Source organism: Chelon labrosus (genome assembly GCF_963514085.1).
Source record: "Chelon labrosus genome assembly, chromosome: 23".
Lineage (NCBI taxonomy): Eukaryota > Metazoa > Chordata > Actinopteri > Mugiliformes > Mugilidae > Chelon > Chelon labrosus.
This window is the reverse complement of record NC_140356.1, coordinates 11,213,068-11,231,969: the sequence shown is the minus strand read 5'-3', so window position 1 is coordinate 11,231,969 and position 18,902 is coordinate 11,213,068. Positions and strand designations below refer to the sequence as shown.

At 44.9% G+C, this 18,902-nt stretch overlaps 1 protein-coding gene across 1 annotated transcript; it reads right to left on the bottom strand.

Moving 5' to 3' along the window:
- Nucleotides 1-3,647: 3,647 nt before the first annotated feature.
- On the bottom strand, nucleotides 3,648-17,217 carry gpr37b (G protein-coupled receptor 37b; the record flags this gene model as incomplete). Its single annotated transcript, XM_084573029.1, has 2 exons — nucleotides 3,648-5,310; nucleotides 16,162-17,217. The coding sequence occupies 2 exons, from the start codon at nucleotides 17,215-17,217 to the stop codon at nucleotides 4,495-4,497; spliced, it is 1,872 nt and encodes a 623-aa protein (XP_084429155.1). The 3' UTR covers nucleotides 3,648-4,494.
- Between the last annotated feature and the right edge of the window lie 1,685 nt (nucleotides 17,218-18,902).

Sequence of the window (18,902 nt, the reverse complement as noted above, 5' to 3'; positions counted from 1 at the left end):
CGTGAAACAATGAAAGATGATGGCCCACCTGCTCTTAACTTTACTCTCATCATGTAATGGGGTTGTGGAGGGGTTGGAGCCACTCCTGGCTGACATTGGCAAAGAGGCGATCTTGTAACCAATCCAGAGGGCGATCCAGTCACCTTAATACATCTAATAAATCAACACCACAGTAATGGTACATTTAGGATTTTAATATACAGTTTTCAAGATAAAGTTCTTTGATAAACAAAGGGACAGTTTTTTGGCTATATAAAAAGCTATTTAGAAACCAGTGACTAGACTTAAGAGACAATAGTGGTTGTGTGCTTACATTTTCAGGTATCAAATACAGACACATTTCGCTCAGAGTGAAGAGGATACTCACAAAGTTCAGAATAAACGTCTCACTGACTGATTTACAAGAATCACTTCATCAATAGATTCAACCACGTTACTACACACTGAGCCATTTATGAGCTATACTTCCAGAAATATGCAAAAAGAAAATCAGATTTAGAGGCCAGTTTACACGGAGGTCCCATCAGAAAGCAGGCGGTAATGAAAAATTGAACTCACTGAATGAATTACATATAAAAAGCCCTCCCCAAGTTTTCAACTGGGCCTGTGCAAGGCTATAAAACTAAGATCCCTGGACAGGTTTACATATCTGCCCACAATATGCTGATAGTGTTGGTAATAAAACGAGATGTCAAAACAGGCTAGAGGGCATTGTGTTGCAGACCTCTTTCCCATATCCTCTATTAACTTGAACTACAGGCAACGCCAACCAGAGGCCACACCCACCAGGTTCTCCAGGAACTCATAAAACTGGAGTTCATTAGATCCAAAAGGAGCAGATTTCTGTTCTCTAGACGTAATATTCCTCCTGTAGTGATGGGGCTAAATGTAAACTGACCACCATGCTGAGAGAGACATCCAGAGATAGTGCTACTACCACAAGAGCACAAGAGACAGACAGAAGAGAGGGTGTTTGGCAGTGCAGAATCATATGCAAAAGATTCATCGCAATATACAGTATACCGATGAACATCACACCTGGGTCAAAACCAGGTTCGCCACTATTAATCTTAGATTGAAATCTAAGGAAGTTTTAAAAAATAAAATAAAATAAAATAAAGGATTTTTAGTCATAAGCCACCGCAACTTCTAACCTTAACCAAAAACATCTCCCACAGTTAATTTTGTTTTTCACAATTTTTTTTTTGTAGAGGTCTGATGTGAATTAATGATTTGCAACTTGTTTTGACCCAGGTCTGATTAGTAGGATTAAGAAAACAGATTTACAGTACAATACACTTGTAAATTTACACTGTGAAAAACATTTCATTGGTTCTCCTTAAAAGCTCAAGTAATGAAACTGCAAAGTGTTATAGAGAGGGGAAATCCCTTCTGGTGGACAATGTGCAACCTTATTTCAGAAAAAAAATGATGTATGACAGTCATTATTAAATATGTGAGGTTTGTCAATTTAAAAAAAAAAAATTATGTGAGTCAACTACACTCTAATCTCGCACAATGTAGCCTAGAGTGCCATAACCTTGGCACCTTTCACTTCATCTTGATCTTCAGTGGCTCTGGCTACCTTGTGAAGTGCGGAAGTTTTGATGGTGTCAGATTTTTTAGTTTTATACTTGAACAGCTTTTCAATAAACTGCGACTTTCTTGAGTTGCAAAATTAAAAATATATAATGTCCTTTTTTGAAATAAAGTCACATGGGCCACCTGAAGTGGCAGGACTTCCTTTCTCTGTTGAGGTCAAGAGTTTTTTTACACTGTAAAACTGACTGTTTGCTAAGCCCCGCCCTCATTAGTGACAGACACTACACCTGTCAAGTTTTTTAGTATCACACGGCACATACATACAGTTTGCAGCGATAATGGTGGCAGACTTACCATCAAAATAGTTTGAGTCCTTGCTTTCAGACAGAGGTAGTAAAAAAACAAGCATCCCATTTCTAGCTAGCCACTACCTGGCTATATCACCTATAGATAGCTAACAAAGCTAATGGTAGTAGCTCAAGTTGGTTGAAAATGCTCCCTTCAGCTGAATTTTTAAGGTTTTCTGACGATTTTAAATGATAGTCCTCTGTCTTAAATATGAACTTAAGAGCTAAATACAGTATGGCCGTGCTTAAATTCTGAAGCTAAAACTACATGTTCAGGGAAATCTGCGACAGTTTATTTTCTAATATTAGCCTACTTGGCTACTTCGCTTGCAAAGCCTACTAGTTTTAACTTTTACTCCTATTAGAGAAAAGTTTTCATCACGAGGGCTTGCATTTGGCTTAACACCATCTTGAGTAACAATGTTTGACATTGTGTAAACTTTCCAGATCAAATATCCAAAAAAGGCGAATATTAGCATAGCATTTACCTGTAGGTAATAGACTAGCTGGGTGAACATGCTAACAATTTTGCACTTCTGAGCTGTTTATTTGTTTTATTTTATTTTATTAAATCGCAGCTGTGTTTAAATGCTGAGTACCAAGTATCAACACAAAGCTTGACAAAACTGCCGTGCTTAGCTGCAGTAGCAAAAGTATGACTGCACAATCACTGGTCGGGGGAGAGGTTTAGCAAGTGGTCATTCGTGGTCTTGCCTTCAAGTTGTAGCACTTTGTTTTACAGTTCAGAGAGATAGTAAATAAATAACCTGTAAATAAATAACAAAAATAAAACAGTTGCTGTGTAATTACTATTATGATTTCAGTGTTTATTGGTACAAATCTATAATTCCTTGTATATTTACAATCCTCTAGCAGATCTCTAGTATTTACACTTTGATTATGCAGTATTGGCACTGTTATCAATAATAAGTTAATAATATGGTTTAATTAGTAAGAAAATGATTGATAATTATTGGCCTGTCAATGTCGCACAATAGAACCGACTACCCGAAATTATATTTCTGTACCAACATATAAATAAAATGTGGATAAAAGTTTATTATTGCATCTACCGAACTGTACAATGTTATTATGAACATTTCCATATTTATCAGTGATCATATAAACAGAAGCCATGACTGTACTGTAAAATAAAGTGCCACCATACTTCTGTCAAACAACTCTATACATCTAAAGATTTAGGGGAATTTTCTAAAACAGCTCAGTGAAACTCTTCAATGATTTGTTGTTATCTTTTACCTTGCTGTTGTCCATGTTTTCCAGACTCGCATATAACTGTAATCTGTAGTCTTCTTGACCCAAAACAAAGTACGCAGCTCAATTCCTTGTGATTCTAAGTCGAACCTATGGATTTGTTGTTTACAGCGCATTCATAATAAGAGCACCAAATAAAGTGTACAGTATATATACAGCCCAAAGTGTAAGGCGTAACATGATACAACAGTGTAGTGCAGATACTCCTGTCTCAGTCCAGTCCGTGCTGAGTCCGTCCCTTTTCAGTTATATTCCACGGTGTTGTGATCAATTACTCCCCACTCCATTCCATTTAATCTGTATTGTTTGATTCGATTTCACTCCGTTTCGTTCGCCGCTAATTTGATTTCAATTCGTCCCTTTTCCAAACCTTGTAATTCCACTCGTGTCCGTGTTTGTTGTACTCTGAGACCAGCCCAGTTACATCTGAGTCAACTGGATGTTTTTCAGTATACAGTGTAAGTGTACATTTGGATTCTCCAATGCAGTCTCCTCTCTTTGTTTGCCTTTTACAAACTGATATTACAAGCGAGATGCCCTGCGCTAGTTTAATTATTGTAAGCCTTGGTCCCATATGTGCACCATTATACAAGCTGTACATTTACAGCCGATGTAGTCTGTAAACTTAGTGGTGTACCTCTATAGGCAGTGTGAGCCTACACGTTTAGCTCGGTGATAAAACTGAGTCATTAGACAAGGTGCACTTTAGGATTGATTAGGCCCCATAATTTGGACAGTGATACATTTGGAACGTGATTGACCATTTGTCCCTTAAGCTATACAGTACAGAGCTCCCCCATACATAAATGTAATTAGTGGTGGTTCATCGTCACAAACTGTTGACCAACTGCGCTAATGTTCTGTACAGTCACTGTACAGAATAAATGTTGTGGCCTTTACTTTTTTAGAATCAGGTTAATTTTTTTTTTTAGCATATCTCTTGAGAGGAACCAGGCATTCGACAGGTTAAGAGTTCATCCCAACTGCCAAAAGATATTGAGGCATACAAGGCCTACAGGAGGGAGGTTTGTAAGTTTTAAGGGTTTCGGGCAGGATTGCTAAAAATATGTTCTGACCCTGTTTGTAGAGCACCCCAGGGCATGAGTGAAAAGAAGATTTTTCTGTTAGGTGTACCGGAAAATAACGGTTATGCAGTTACTGGTAAGTTGAGGACCACTGGCTGAATAAGATTATTCAGTGTCGACCTTCTTCATGCATCCATGTAAAAATGCGAGAGGACTGGGTAAGGCAAATCTCTCCTAGCCGGATCTGAGACAAACTAGCCACGGGCAGATAGCAGGCTAGTGAAATCTCCTTCCCTGATGTCAGTTTAGCAGTTGGAGCCAGCAGGTGTGTAGTTACTCAGCTCCCTGCGGATGGTGCTGAACGGCGACAGCTCCAGCTCGGTGGTGCACTCGTGTTCGTTATCGTCGCTGGCCGTGGCCGAGGAGGGAGCGTGGTTACAGCAGCAGCAGCAGCAGCAGTCCAGGAAGGCCCTGCCCAGTGGGCGGCACAGCAGAAGCAGCAGCGCTGGCGTCACGGCGGCCCGGCAGAAGAGCAGCAGCTGGGAGAGAAGATGGAGGACGGACATGGTATGCTCGGGAACACCGGCGGCCATGTAGGCAGAAACTATGTTGCAGATGTTCTCGGGCACCACGCATGCGCCGTAGACGATCGCCAGCGCCACAACGGTGCAGTTCATCTGACTCTCTAACCGAATCTGCTTCTTGTTGCTGCGCACGCTGGCCTGCTCCGCTCGCCGGATCTTGCGCGCCGTGACCAACGAGCAGCCGATGGTGAAGAGGGTCGGGAGGCAAAAGTAGCAGCCAAAGCACCACCACAGCCGAGCTCCCTCGTACGTCAGACCCAGGACGTAGAGCATGTCAGGAAGCGAGGTGGATATCCTGATAATGCAGCGCTCGACTGGAGGCTCATCCGGGATCCCTGTGTCCTCGGTCACCAGCTGCCGAATGAGGAGCTCCGGGAGGGCCAGGAGGAGGGCGCCGATCCAGATGACGGCTAGCTTGGCAGTGGTGGATGTGCAGTTCTCTATCATCTCGTAGTACATCTGGACATTGGTCGCGGCGCGGAAGCGGTCGATGCACAGAGCGCACAGGGTGAACGTGGTCACCCCCAGGGAGGCCACCTGAGCAGAGAGCAAAGAGAAGTTCTTAACATCAACATCGATCATAAAGAATAACGTCGTTGAAGTCATTAAGTGCATTAAATGTACAGGGATGAGTCTTAATGGATTGTAGAGGCTTTACTTGATCGAATCAAGTTGCCTCACAAGTGCTGTTCATATCTTAAAACTCTGTCCATCAGCACACAAATGGATGAATTACAGAAGACAAAGTGCCTACAGATAGAGCTGGTCTGGAGCAATTCTAATTCTAATATGATTTTATTTAAAGTTTCAATGAAGGATGTAAGGCATCAGAGAAACGACTGCATTAGTGACTGCCCAACAAGTAAATCCTTTAGAAACACTCAAAAACAAATGTCTTTCTAGCAGCTCACGTCTGCCACTGCCACATACATTAACAGCCAGACACATTTGAGAAAAGTACCGGCCTTTAGGTTCACCTGACACTGGTGCACTTACAAACCGTGGAGCAGCAGAAGCACAATGGAAGCCTCTAAGCTGCCATTAACACTGTGTAGTATCCCTGAATGCGTGTGATGCGAGTGAGAGGGCGGATTAAAAGCTGTCATCACTCCCTTCACTCATTCAAATTTATTTTCTCACCCTCCTGTTCAATGACAGTCTTGCTAATTAACAAACTCCCTCAACATTTTTCCTGTTAATCCCCCTCTCAAAACCATGTTTCAGCTAATTACCTGGCACTGCCTTCACATTCTCCAAATAAAAAGTCTACAAATTGTCGGCGTGTGCACAAATTTCCTCAGCATCTGTCGGACTAAGCGTCGTGCTGGCAGAGTGGGCACTCGACAAAATGTTACTCTGCAGCTGGAGTGTGTTGTCTATGAGTGTGTGTGTGCCTTCCTGCCCTGACATGAACCAATTCCTTCCAGCACCAAATCTGCTCAAACCTCCACTGATCCCTCCCATTTCCCCATCTGATCTCACTTTGCCCACCTTCTTCTCTCTGACTCCAGGTTATCTCCTCTTTTTTCTCTCTCCTCTGCTCCTCTTTATTCTTCCCTTCCACTCCTCCTTTCATATCAAATTTAATTACAACAGCCCTGCTTCCCAGATGGCCCCAGTGAGCCATGGGTTCAGAGCTGTAAACACGTACTTCCTGGACAGATATAGATGTACACACACATGGTTCACTGTATGTAGGCCTGACACACACACACACACTCTGACCCTGATGCACTTGGAGGTCCTAACCAGGGTAATGAAGGGCGACGATACGGAACTGCGAGGAGTAAGTGGAATAGACAAACCACCCACAGGCTCTAGCGCTCTGAACAGTAACTGTGATCAATGTGACTGCGCTTTTGGACCAGGATGGTTTATAACCCGACGCCACACTGTGAGATTCTAACTGTGTTTGCAGTGTATTGTCTTGAAATGTAGCCAGAACAGAAAAAAATTATTGTTTAGAATTAGGTGATACACCGATCAAGCATAACATTGTGACCACTGACAGAAGAAGTAAATAACATTGACCATCTTATGACAACAAAATGTTCTGCTGGGAAACTTTTGGGATCTGGTATTTGTGTGGATATTACTTAGACATGTGGCACCCACCTAGACCAGACCAGACCAGACACCCCCACCCCCTAGCAATGACACTCAGCCTGCAGCCTGACACAGGCACACGCATGATAAGTCAAAAAACATGAAAAACAGCACAAGGTGTTGACCTGGCCTCCAAATTCTCTAGATCCCAAACTGATCAAGTATCTGTGGGATGCACTGGAACAGGCCTGATCCACAGAGGCCCCTCGCCTCAACCCACAGGACCCAGAGGCCCCCACTAACAAAATTCTGTTGCCAGACACCACAGGACACCCTCAGAAGGCCCATGTCCATTCTCTGATGAGTCACAACTGTTTTGGACGCACAAGGGAGACCTACGCAATATTAGGAAGGTGGTCATAATGTAATGCCTGATCGTGTACATATAAATGAGTTAGATGTTATTCAGGCATGTCTCCATGGGTGATTTATTCAAAATCTGGAGGTGATTGTGGCAGATATCAAAATATCTTGGCAGCTATTTTACAGTGCCACCGATCCATTTTTCCATCCACTAATCCAAAGACGGGTTGCAGAGACAACAGGTTGAGCTTAGTAAACACATTCTAATTCCTCGTTAGGAATCTCAGTGCGTTCACAAGGCTTTGGAGGTATGTTATCCCTCCAGCGAATTCTGGGTCTATTCTTGTGTCTCCTCCCAGCTGGATGCGCCCAGTAGGCCTCAAATGGAAGGCGTCCAGAAGGTACCCTGAACCACCTCAACCTTTTGACATGAAGAAACAGCAGCTCTTCTTCAAGGTGGCCCCGGACATTCAAGCTCCTTACCCTATTTCTAAGGCTAAGCCAAGCCACCCTATGGAGGAACTTTCTTTCAGCTTCTTGTATCTGCCATGCCCTTCTTTTAGTCCTTGACCCTAGGTGAGTGTTGGAATGAAGACCGACTGGTAAACAGAAAGCTTTGCCTTACAACTCCATCCATTCTAACTTCACTTGTGAACAATACCCGCAAGATGGACAAGGGACCTGTTTGATACAGTTAATTACAGTGTGTTTTGTTTACTCTCTATGACGAGATGATCATCAGTCTGGAGTTGCTACGGCACTTAAGTTTAAGTGGGAGTTTGACAGCGTTTGCTCATACCCAGTATGAAACAAAAAAGGCGCAAATGCCACATGCTGCTAGCAAATACACAGCGTTTCCCTGACTCACCTGTCATTGTAAAGAAGATTCACTGAACCTGCCATCCACTATTGCCCCTTTGCACCCTGCAGTTTGCACACTATCAGGCTGCGGCACATTAAGCGTTCCAATGTCAAACAACAAGGTGTTTTTGAAAGCCTTGCAAATCAGAATTACATTCAGCACACCCGTATGGAGTGGTCCTACATCCCCTGAAAACAAGGCAGTTTTTCTTCTTTTTAATAGTTAATGAAGCATCATATCAGCTCTATACGTGACCCACTTTTAGCTCACACAGATACCCATTCAGTGCGCACGGACAGGTGCTTGCGCCTGGTGAATATTTCATGGTTTGAACAACAGGGCCGTGATGGCTTTAAAGGCTGTCATGGAGGACCAGGAAACCCCAGCTTTGATCAGCGTGTCAGGGCGGAGCGAAAGGGCAGGGTGAACAAGCATTGCTTTGTACTGGAGGGGAGAGGAGAGAGAGAGAGAGAGAGTCAAAGAGTCGTGGCTGGTGGGGGAATGAAGCCGTGTTTGTGGAAGGGGGTTATGCAAATGAGGGGGTGACGAAGAATGGAAAAGAAAGTGAACACAACCCTGAGAGGCGGTCTAAAGTGACAAGATGAGATAAACAACTACGACATCTTCAGTATGATTAACTATGCTAATGTGGCATTTTTTATTTTTTTTTCTTTTCAAACGGCAGCCTTGACCCTGTCATGTTCACTTTACCTGCAGGCATGAAAGCAGACCTGTTAGCTTCAGGGCAGGAAATCTTATTATTTAAAACAGTAATGCGATAATCTGGAAAACCCAAAGCACACCGGATAGACTTTCTGCTTTTTGTGGTTTCTGTGCGTCTAAATTCCCTTTAATGGACTGGTTCGACATTTTGGGAAATTAGTTTAGCGTTATATGAGAAGACTAATACTCCTCATGTAGCAACTCAGACTGGAAACAAATACAAAATCCATCTACCAGCACAATTAAATCTCACAAATTAACACATTATATATCTCTTTGTTTAATATTTTCAAAAACCAACTAGAAGATTGAGCCACGCTGAGGTTTCATGGGATTTTGTGTGCCAGGAATTAGCTGTAAGCAAGATGTCTTCTGCTTTTTAACTTTTTTTCTGCAGCTTCCAGTATGTACGTTAATCTAAAATAAGCCAAATAAGGTGATATTGGTATAGCTGTAGAGCATTCCTTCATTTCTCAAGTTCGGGGAGTCTGTCGGCGCTGCAGGTGAGAAAGACGTTCTCCCTTGATGCTGTTTTTAATAACAGCCCATTAACCTCTCGATTAAAGGTCTAGTGAGATGGTGGCACGAAGCCTTGCCTTATTAATTGGGGTTTAACAAGGACCGGTGGAGCATGTGCGGCCATCCTGTGACTGCAGACACGTCAGGGGTAATGGGTGTTATCAGGTGATGAATAGGCTCGCGTCGAAGCACAACAACGCGCAAAACGCAGCCACACACGTGCAGCCCGGGACACAAAGGGTTACTCCAGCTGCAGTTCTCTTTCCAGGCTGAGTGTGTGTGACCCAGTGCGGGCTCCGGCAGACCATAACTCTAACCAGAGACCCCGCCTGTGACAGCGGCCATCCGTCAGCCGAGCCGCATGTCCGAGAGAGGCAGAGGAGTGATGACGGTTAGAACGCAGGCCCATTTGTGAGTGCATGTGTGCGTCTGCATGCGTATTTCTTTGTTAGAAAATCAATTCTGTTGTGGATTAGCAAAAACATTCTCGACACCTGCTCCTCCTATGGTTCCAAAGCATATCTCGAGACCTTCCTCTGTGGATGGGGTTACTCAGTTGTCGTGCAGATGGCTTAGTTGTTATCAAATGACACAAAGTCCTGTTCACAAATAAAGCGAGTCGCTCGGCGTCCATCGTTTTACGGCGGACAGTTGCTTGCTAGTAGATGTTCCAGGCTCTGGTTGCCTTGGTAACCCTCTTGTAAGTTTCCCACTCCAAACGTTTCCAAGTGAAACGAGTAGAACATAAATATATCGCTGTTGTACAGACGGAGCTGGCTCTTCTGGGTTAACTCCACGCTTCAAGCCCGCCATCAGCTCGGGAATGAATTTGGCGACTGGAATCAAAGTTGTGGACGGTGTTTCCTTGCGGTAAACTTTTAGGGAACTCCGCAGTCACGCATCGTATTTCAGTCAACCGTATCAGTCGCACCTAGGGGTCGTCGCCTCATACACGTCACCGCGAAGTGTCGCCACGTCGCTAGTCTTTATATGCATGCACAACCCTTTCTAAGCAGATTGAATAGTATTCCATGGTCAAAGTAGCTGTTTCAAGTTCAAGAATAAACCTTTAAACTTAGCTATTATTTTCTAAACGTCCTTAGTAGATTGGGTTTTCATGGAATACCAATTCCCTCTATTTTCTAATTTTTAAATTCAAAGACTTTGACATTTTCTTTCTTGAGTCTGACGAGGAAATCAATACTCCTCTTGTGTAAGCACAAAGATCCATAGAATTCACAAGTACCATAAGTGCACCTTTTTTTCTTTAATTAGATTTATAACAATGCTCTGTTTGATTGCTTCCTTGCCTCAGCCTTTTACAGTGTGTCTCGGGCTGTTTTTTTTCCAGACAATAAATTTCTCCTCCATTAAATTACACCCTGACCCGTGGCAGATTTCCCCTGGACATTAAAAATTTTATTCCTCTCTCAGTGTTTGGTGCCACGCTGGAAAAGTCCCGTTCCAGGTCATTGATTCGTGCCTTGAAGTGCTGGATACGAACTACAATAGCTCTCCCATTATTTTACCCTTCCAGGGCTGTCTCCAAAGCTGACCTGTTCCATGTTGATCTAAAACCGATATGCTGTTCTTTCTCACTTCACCAGCACCTGATGAATATTTCATATTTACATGCCTAATTATCAATTTGGTTAATTGCAACCCCAGTCTTTGTTGACGCTGTTGTCTGACCCCATCACACAACATCTACTCATGCACAGACAAAGAGCTGACTGAATGGACTCACCATCATGCATAATGTAGAGTTACTAATTACATACCCTGAATAATTTACACATATACCAATTAACTATCATTGGCGTGCCTAATAGATAGGCTGGGAATTAAGAGGGCACGAGATCCAGAGTGTGTTTGTGTACTTAATTTGTGTTGCTCCACAGCCTTCACTGTAACTGTATGAGTGCGTTCAGTGTATAGGGACAATCGGGTCTGTGGGTGTGCCTGAATGCTTTCATACTGTCTGCAAGTGTGTGTGTGTGTGTCTTCCCCCTGAGGCCTGTTTCTAATCACAGATAGCTGATGCAGAGAGAGAGAGAGAGAGAGAGAGGGAGAGAGAAACGGGGTGAAAGAGGGAGAACAGCCGAGGGCAGTGATCAGTAGAGAGAAGGCCATCCCACCCATCTGGAGGATCAGCACACCCTACTGACTTTGTGTGTTGGTGTTTGTCTAGAGGCGAGATTGTTAGCTAGATATTAGGACAAAAAGACACACGGGCATGAGGACATAAAACTCTATACAGTCAGAGACATGACCTATTTTCTTCTGCTTTCTTGATACAAGGCGATATCTGTAAAGGGTTAAGGCTCATTTAAAGTACTGCGGGACTAGACGCTGTAACCTACGCACGTAGCCTAAGCACGTAGCCTAAGCCAGTGTGAGCCATTTATACTTAGTCTGTCTCACTCTGTAAAAGCACCACCTAAACTTTTTTGCCAGTCGGGTTTATTTTGGTTTCTACTTCCTGCTTCACTTTCTACTTTCTGTTTCACATTCAAAAATGGCGACTGAAACTTTCGACGAAGACGAGTCGTACAAATGTTTGTATCTCCCAGCCTCCTCGGTTAACCTTTCCTCTACGTGTTCCATCTTTATTCACCCGAAACAATCAATTCAAAAACTGTGGAGATGGAGAAGCAGCCGGAAATGCTAAAGCTGAAATATGCTACGTATACGTGTAGTTACATTTCTGAGGAGGTGCACGCCAGGCTACGGCGCTAGGGTCTGAGTATGGTACGGCCTGTCACCGTAGCTAAGCCTAAACCGCCTATTAGTCTTATATTCCTGAACACAGCCAGACTGAGCAACCAAAATCTGATTTAGCTACTTGAAATTGTGTCTTAGTGTGTGTGTGTGTGCGCGTCAAGCTGATGTATGTCCTGCCATTACCACCTATCCAAACGCTATATATCGCTCTACCTCTGGTCCTCTGCGGTTATGTTCAGCCCTGTTCTCTCGCTCACTTTCCTCAGCCTCTTCCCTCCTCTACTTCAATAGACCGATTCTCTCTCGCTCTCTTTCTCGCTGCATGCTGAAGCCCACTGTACCATAGCAAAGGCAGCCCACAGTCTCTCACTATAGGGTATTGTACAGCGCGCACAGAGGAGGCCAAATGTATGAGGTTCTAACTAAAGGACACTATTGACCATATAGATTCTTAGAAACTGAGCTTATTACTGTCAAAAAAAGGGGGAACACTTAAATGTATTGAGATAAAATGTTCAAATAACGACACAAGCAGTATCATCAAAAAAAAAAATGCATATATACTATCAATCAGCGCAGACTATAATGGTTGAAACTATACAGAACTGTTACTGGAATTGCCAATATAACACTAATGAGACTAACGACTATGTCTCTTTGGGGAGTTGCTAGATTTACGTCCCATGACGATGATGACTGCCAATTAGCTGTGGATGAGGTTGTTTTAAAAAAAAAAGTGTGAGCGTAGTCACGTCTGTCTACTAACAGGACTGGTCGTTAGGTTGTTGCACATGTGAATAGATGTGAAGTAATTGCAAGACAAACACAGATCTAATTACTGTTTTTCGAAATTTTGCATATCTTTTCCACTAGAACATTATACAGCAATAAAGTCATTATAAAGTTAAAGTTAAAAAGTAATAACTTGAAATGGTTTGAAAAAGATACATATACAGTTATTGTGGGTTGGATCCTTTAAGGCTTTTTCAGGAGATTCATAACTATCTTTTTTTTTTTTACTAAGTTAATGAGCATTAAAGACGTTTTTACAGTTTGAACAGACCTTGACAAGTGATTAATTCCCCCCTCTGGCTTTTCACAACGCTTGCTGTGCCAGTTACTTGTTATTTTAGCCTAGTTTCGAGCCGTATCCCAATCAACTGCCAGGTGCAATCACTGCCCATTAGTTTTGCCTGAATTTGCTGCTCTGTGCATCACTGCCAAGAGGGGTCGTCTGTGCTAACAGCAGTACAAAACTAGAGCACGTCTGGAATAATGCAGCCTGGCGTTCGCGCCCCTTCTTCTTCTTCTTTTTTTTTGTGCAGCATTATTACGATTTTCCCGCTGCGTTCGCTCACATCTCACACCGACAACTGCGTTCTCTTTGTGGTTTGGGAACTTCTATACTTCAGCAAACACTGAACGAGACGAGGCTTACTGAAGGCAGCGGCAGGGGAGGCTCCTCCGACTCGGAGGACATGCATGCATTATCTATGCCATCTTTTGATTATGCGTACGCACCTGATGCCGTGTGCATGCACGTGTGACTGAGTCTTTATTTCAAATGTTAATGTCCCCTGTGAAAGGATTTGGGTTAAGTGGAGAATGAAGTCACTCCATAGGGTGTGTGTGTGTTTGACTGAGTGTTCCACAGGGAGGGAGAGGGAGCGAGCGAGCCCCTGGCTGCATTACTCACGGCCTGTTTTACGCGCACACACACACGCACACACCCACACATTGAAGGCCCTATAGACACAGACAGGACCCTGTGCACATGGCCTCTTAGATATGCCCTATAAATTGCAGCTTCACATGAAACGATATAGAGACAAGTGTGTACCACTCCTTCACAAACACATACTCTGTATTAAAAATAGCCACCTGGTCTATGCACTGGAAGTGTGTTAGTCAGATTATTAAATAATATCCCATGGCCGCTCATATGCAATAACACAGGTAGGGGTTCTGTTTCTCTCTGATCCCTCTGTAATTAAAGTATATGAAGCCACGGGGTGATTGCAACACTCTGTAAAGCAGTGCAATAACTAATAGAAGCACATACACTGTGTAATATATGCTATCGGCGAGAAGGGTGCAATGCATAATATAATCTCTACTTAGCACTGATTTGCAATAATAGGCTGCGTCAAATAAATGAATGCATAAGAAATTGTCAGGGGGTTCTTTGCATTAATAACGCTGAATATCCACTCAAACTTTAACTCAGCGATAAGGCGGGCAAGAGCCGGCTGTTAGGCCCTGACCCCAGATTTCTTCCGGGGGATTCTTCAACTGAGAGGTTACAGACCTACTTTTCTAACAACCAGAAGACGGCTTTGCTAGGTGGTGGACTTATAAGCCTGAAGGCTGTGAAACAACAGTCCGACAGTCAGCCAGTGGCATGTGTCGGGCTATCGGTGAGCGTCTGTGGCCCTAGTCTTTGTCAGCAGGATTCAGCCGAGGTAGCTCTTCCAGCCAATAGTAGCTCCTCCAGTTCCCCCCTTTTGAATGACAAAGAAAGACTAGTGCCGCCTGCTGGTGTGAAGAGTTACTTCCTTTCATGCGGGTGCAGAACATACGCCGATCAGCCACAACATTAAAACCACTGACAGGTGAAGTAAATAACATTGACCATCTTCTGACAATTCAGTGTTCTGCTGGGAAACTTTTGGACCTGGCATTCATTCATGTGGATGTTACTTAGACATGTACCACCCACCTAGACCAGACCAAGCACCCCCCACCCCATAGCAATGACCCTCCTTGATAGCAGCAGCCATCCCCAGCAGGATGCAGCCTGACACAGGCACACACACAAAAACGGTTTAGGAACAACTCAAAAAACATGAAGAACAGCACCTGGCCTCCAAATTCACGAGATCTCAAACTGATCAAGTGTCTGTGGGATGATCCACAGAGGCCCCTCCCCTCAACCCATAGGACCCAAAGGCCCCTACTAACAATATCCTGTTTCCAGACACCACAGGACACCCTCAGAAGGCCCATGTCCATTCTCTGATGAGTCCCACAACCGTTTTTTAGAGGCACAAGGGAGACCTACACAATATTAGGAAGGTGGTCATAATGTTATGCCTGATCAGTGTGTGTGGCAGCTGGCAGTGGACTCTAATCTTTGGGGTTTGTTCAAGGGCAAACTCTTGAACACTGATGTAGAAACGGATCATGACACCTGTATACAGTGGGATTTTTTTCTTTCGAATTATAACTCAGCACCTTGAATTTAACAACGGAAACTAATCAAGTGCAACTCTTCAAGAAGACAATATGAGGCCAACAGCATACAATTCACTTGCTGAAATAATTACTTCTTGCTGTAAAATATATATCTTACTTAGGAATCTGAGATAAGTTCTTTGCTGACAATTCAAACGTATTTAACACACTAGTTCTCTCTTCTCTTTGTCCCTCCTTGAGACAGGTTGGGACAATGACTTAAGACCTGTAAGCTGGAAACCCCTGCATTACACAAAAGACATTTACCTGACCCTGGTGTAATTGCAGTGAGCACACACAAAGGGAGGGTATCGACATGGTCTAAACCGCCTGTTTAGCATCACCTCCTCTACTCAAAAACATTAGCATGCAAATGAGAAAGAAGGACGAGGGGGCCGAGCGTCTGCGTGCTAATATTTTACCAGCTGTATGTACAATGAAAATGAAAGAGAAGCGGGGTTGTTATTGGGAGTTATTGTCAAACATCCTGGTGTCTGATTGTGTGTGTGTGTGTGCGTCAGATGCCTCGAGGGCTAGGTGAGACTCTCTCCAGTTGCAGCAGGTGTACAAGTGACAAACAGAGTGGCCTTGTTATTGAGTGGGTGACATGCTGGATCTGAGGCTGTGCGCTTTCTGGCCTGCTGGGCTTTAAAACTGAAATTCAACTCTTGCTCATGGCTCCATGTGCATGTAAGGGCAGTGTGAAACCTTCCTGCCATAGCCAAGAGTCCAGACAGTGGTGTCTTTTGTCACTTTAGAGGCGTGATCGCATTTAGACACGGTACATGACACTGATTTAGGCTGCAATCTCTGCAGAAGACAGGTGCTACAGGCATTGCTTCAAACCTGCTGCAATATGAAATGAGTGTCCCCGAGCCATACAGAGTAGAATGAATGAAAGAACAGGATAGATTTACCTCCACGTAGGGAACCACTTTGCAGGTGAATTCTCCCAGCAGCCAGGACTTCGTCAGTTCGTGGAAAACCACCATGGGCAGGCAGAAGAAGATGAGCACAAAATCCCACACGGCCAGGTTGGCCAGCAGAGAGTTGGAGATGCTCTTCATGTAGTAGTTCTGGCACACGATGCACAGGATAGCGATGTTTCCCGCTATCCCCACCAGGAAAATGACCCCGGAGACGCACGTGATCGCGTACGCGCCATAAGTCTCGCTGGTCACCGGGTAAAAGGGGTTCTTGATCTCGTCCCCGAAGTCCTGCGAGCTCGGGGGCGTGATCGGCGTGGCGTCCCACGGGTTCTCCTCTCTGAAAGTGAAGAACTCGGTCCGCCTGGTGAAGAGGTCAAAGGGCAGGTCGGTGGAGGTGAGGGCCACGGGCTTGGGGATGGGTTCCCACGGCGACGCGTGAGGTTGAGCCAAAACCAATGAGCTTTTGTTCGGCCGGTTTCTCCCCCTCTTCCAGGCTTTCTTCTGCTCGTCTTTTGTGCCTCTCTTGTGCCTGTCGCCCTCCTCTTGCCCCCCTCCTCCATCTCCCCGACCCATTGAAGAGGGCTTATCCGCATTGTAGTGTCCACCTGCTGGCGTCCCTGTACTACTAAGACCGCCATTCAACTTTATCCTCTTATTATGGTGGCGTGTCAGGTCCCAATGTGAGACGGCGTTGGGATCCTCCATGGGTGTCACAGTCCTATTGAAGTCGCGCTTGTTGTGTCCAATGCGCTTCATTTCTCCCCCAATTACCCTCTTCCAGGGGTGAGTGGAGTTAAGCAACCCTCGGATAATTGCCCGCTGCGCTTGCAGTTCCGCCGAGGACGCACCTGTGGCGTACCCCGGCAAGAGCGCGCGGTCCCGGGCTTTGTTTTGACGACTCTCCCGGAGCGACCCGTGGAAAGTCCTTCCAGAGTGCGCGCTGCTGCTGTTGTCCTCTTTACTTTCTCCATTATCTCTCAGAGACAGCAATACGTGCGTGTGGGCCAGCAACACAAGCAACGTCCGAGGCGGCAAAATCTGCATGGTCCAGGAATTATTGAGCGCGCAGTTTCAGTGCTCACGAGTGCATCCTCATACCTCCGTGGCGGCGCGGAGACACTCTTCCCTTCAGTCAACACCCATGTTGCAGGCAGCGCAGTGGAGCAGTGGAGAGCGCAGGCTTTCAAGTATACAGCCACATTCGTGTCGTGAGCCCTGCAAACTTGGAGGTAGATATCCCGGTGTCTAGTTGTGCACTCTCTGCGCTGCAGCTGCAATATTCCTCTCTCCGTCACTCCCGTTTTCAAAGTCTTCACATCACCAAGCAGGACAGCGAATCAGTGTCCGATTCCAGGCTGGGTGAGAGGTATTTGTTGCATATCCACGCACGCAATCTGCACAGCATCCAGTTTCCAGCAAGCGGGTATTGGCATGAAACAGATCCCCTTGTGTGTGCGTGTGTGTGTGTGTATGCTGGTGTATTAGTTCTTTGGGTTGGGTCGGCAGCAGCAGCAGCAGCAGCAGCGTCAATGCGGTGCAGTCCGGGTAAAGCCCACTAGGTTGTGATGCACGGGAGTAGAGAGAGAGAGAGAGAGAGAGAGAGAGTGAAAGAGGAGGGGTGGAAATCGGTCTCCTCTCTCTGTGTCTCTTTCTCCTCTGCGTCCAGTGTCTCTCCTCCTTCCCTTTTTTCCTCGTGTACGACCGTGCACTGGAAGAAAATGGACTCCCCTGGCGGCTAACCCCGATCTGTCACTCCTCATCCATCATGGAGCATCCTGCAGCCCCGGAGCAGACTATACTGCTAGAGCCCCCCCGGCAGACAAGACTGCCACGCCCGGCAAGACGTGCTAATAAACACATTACCCCACGTTTAATTTTTACGCTGTGATATCAACATTCAGGCAGACACACTCCAGTCTGATTTACACCCTGCAGTCTGATTTATTTCAATGGGATCCAAAGTGTCATCGGGGGTGTTTTTGCGCTTTGGTGAGAACATAAACTCTCAGGGAAAACTCTGAGATGTCTTCATGTGATCTGCGGTCCAACAGAAAAGCTGCATAAATACATTTATTTCCCCCGCGGGCACATTCTTATTTATGTTAAACCAATATTTCCAGACCAAGCAATAAATTCAACACATCATATTAACTATTAATGGTTTTATAGTTTTGGAGCTGCAAAGTTCCCCCTGTAAAAAGTTCCTCTTTCGTGCCTCGAAGAAAATCCAACTCTGACAGAAGCATTTGTCAGAGTCTGTGCCTGGCTGCAAGCATCACTTTTTCTGAAAGTGAGGTTAAAAGAAGTGAGATGTGGAAGTTGCACAACTGAAAGGAAACACTTGAACTGTAGAGATTAATGTAAAGGTTACTGAGACCTCTTGCATGTGTTTGTGTGTCTCAGTACCTTAATGCAATTTATAGACAATGACAAGACTTTCAAACGGTATTGCAACCGTACAGAGCAGTGATCCAGGCAGCGGTAATCCTGCCCGGAGGGGGGTAGATGCTTCTGCGGGAGATTAACTAATCTGAAAACAGAGAGATTACAATGAGAGTTTGCAAACAAGCAAGCAGCTGAAACAATTCGGCAAAAGTAACGGACAAACTGCTGAAAGACCTGGGAGCCAGGGGCCAGAAGCGGCAGAGAAGCAGCCAGTGGCTCTGGGTGAAGCGGAAGGACCGGTGCCGGGCCCCCAAGTAGCAGAGCAAAAGGTAGGAACAGGACGC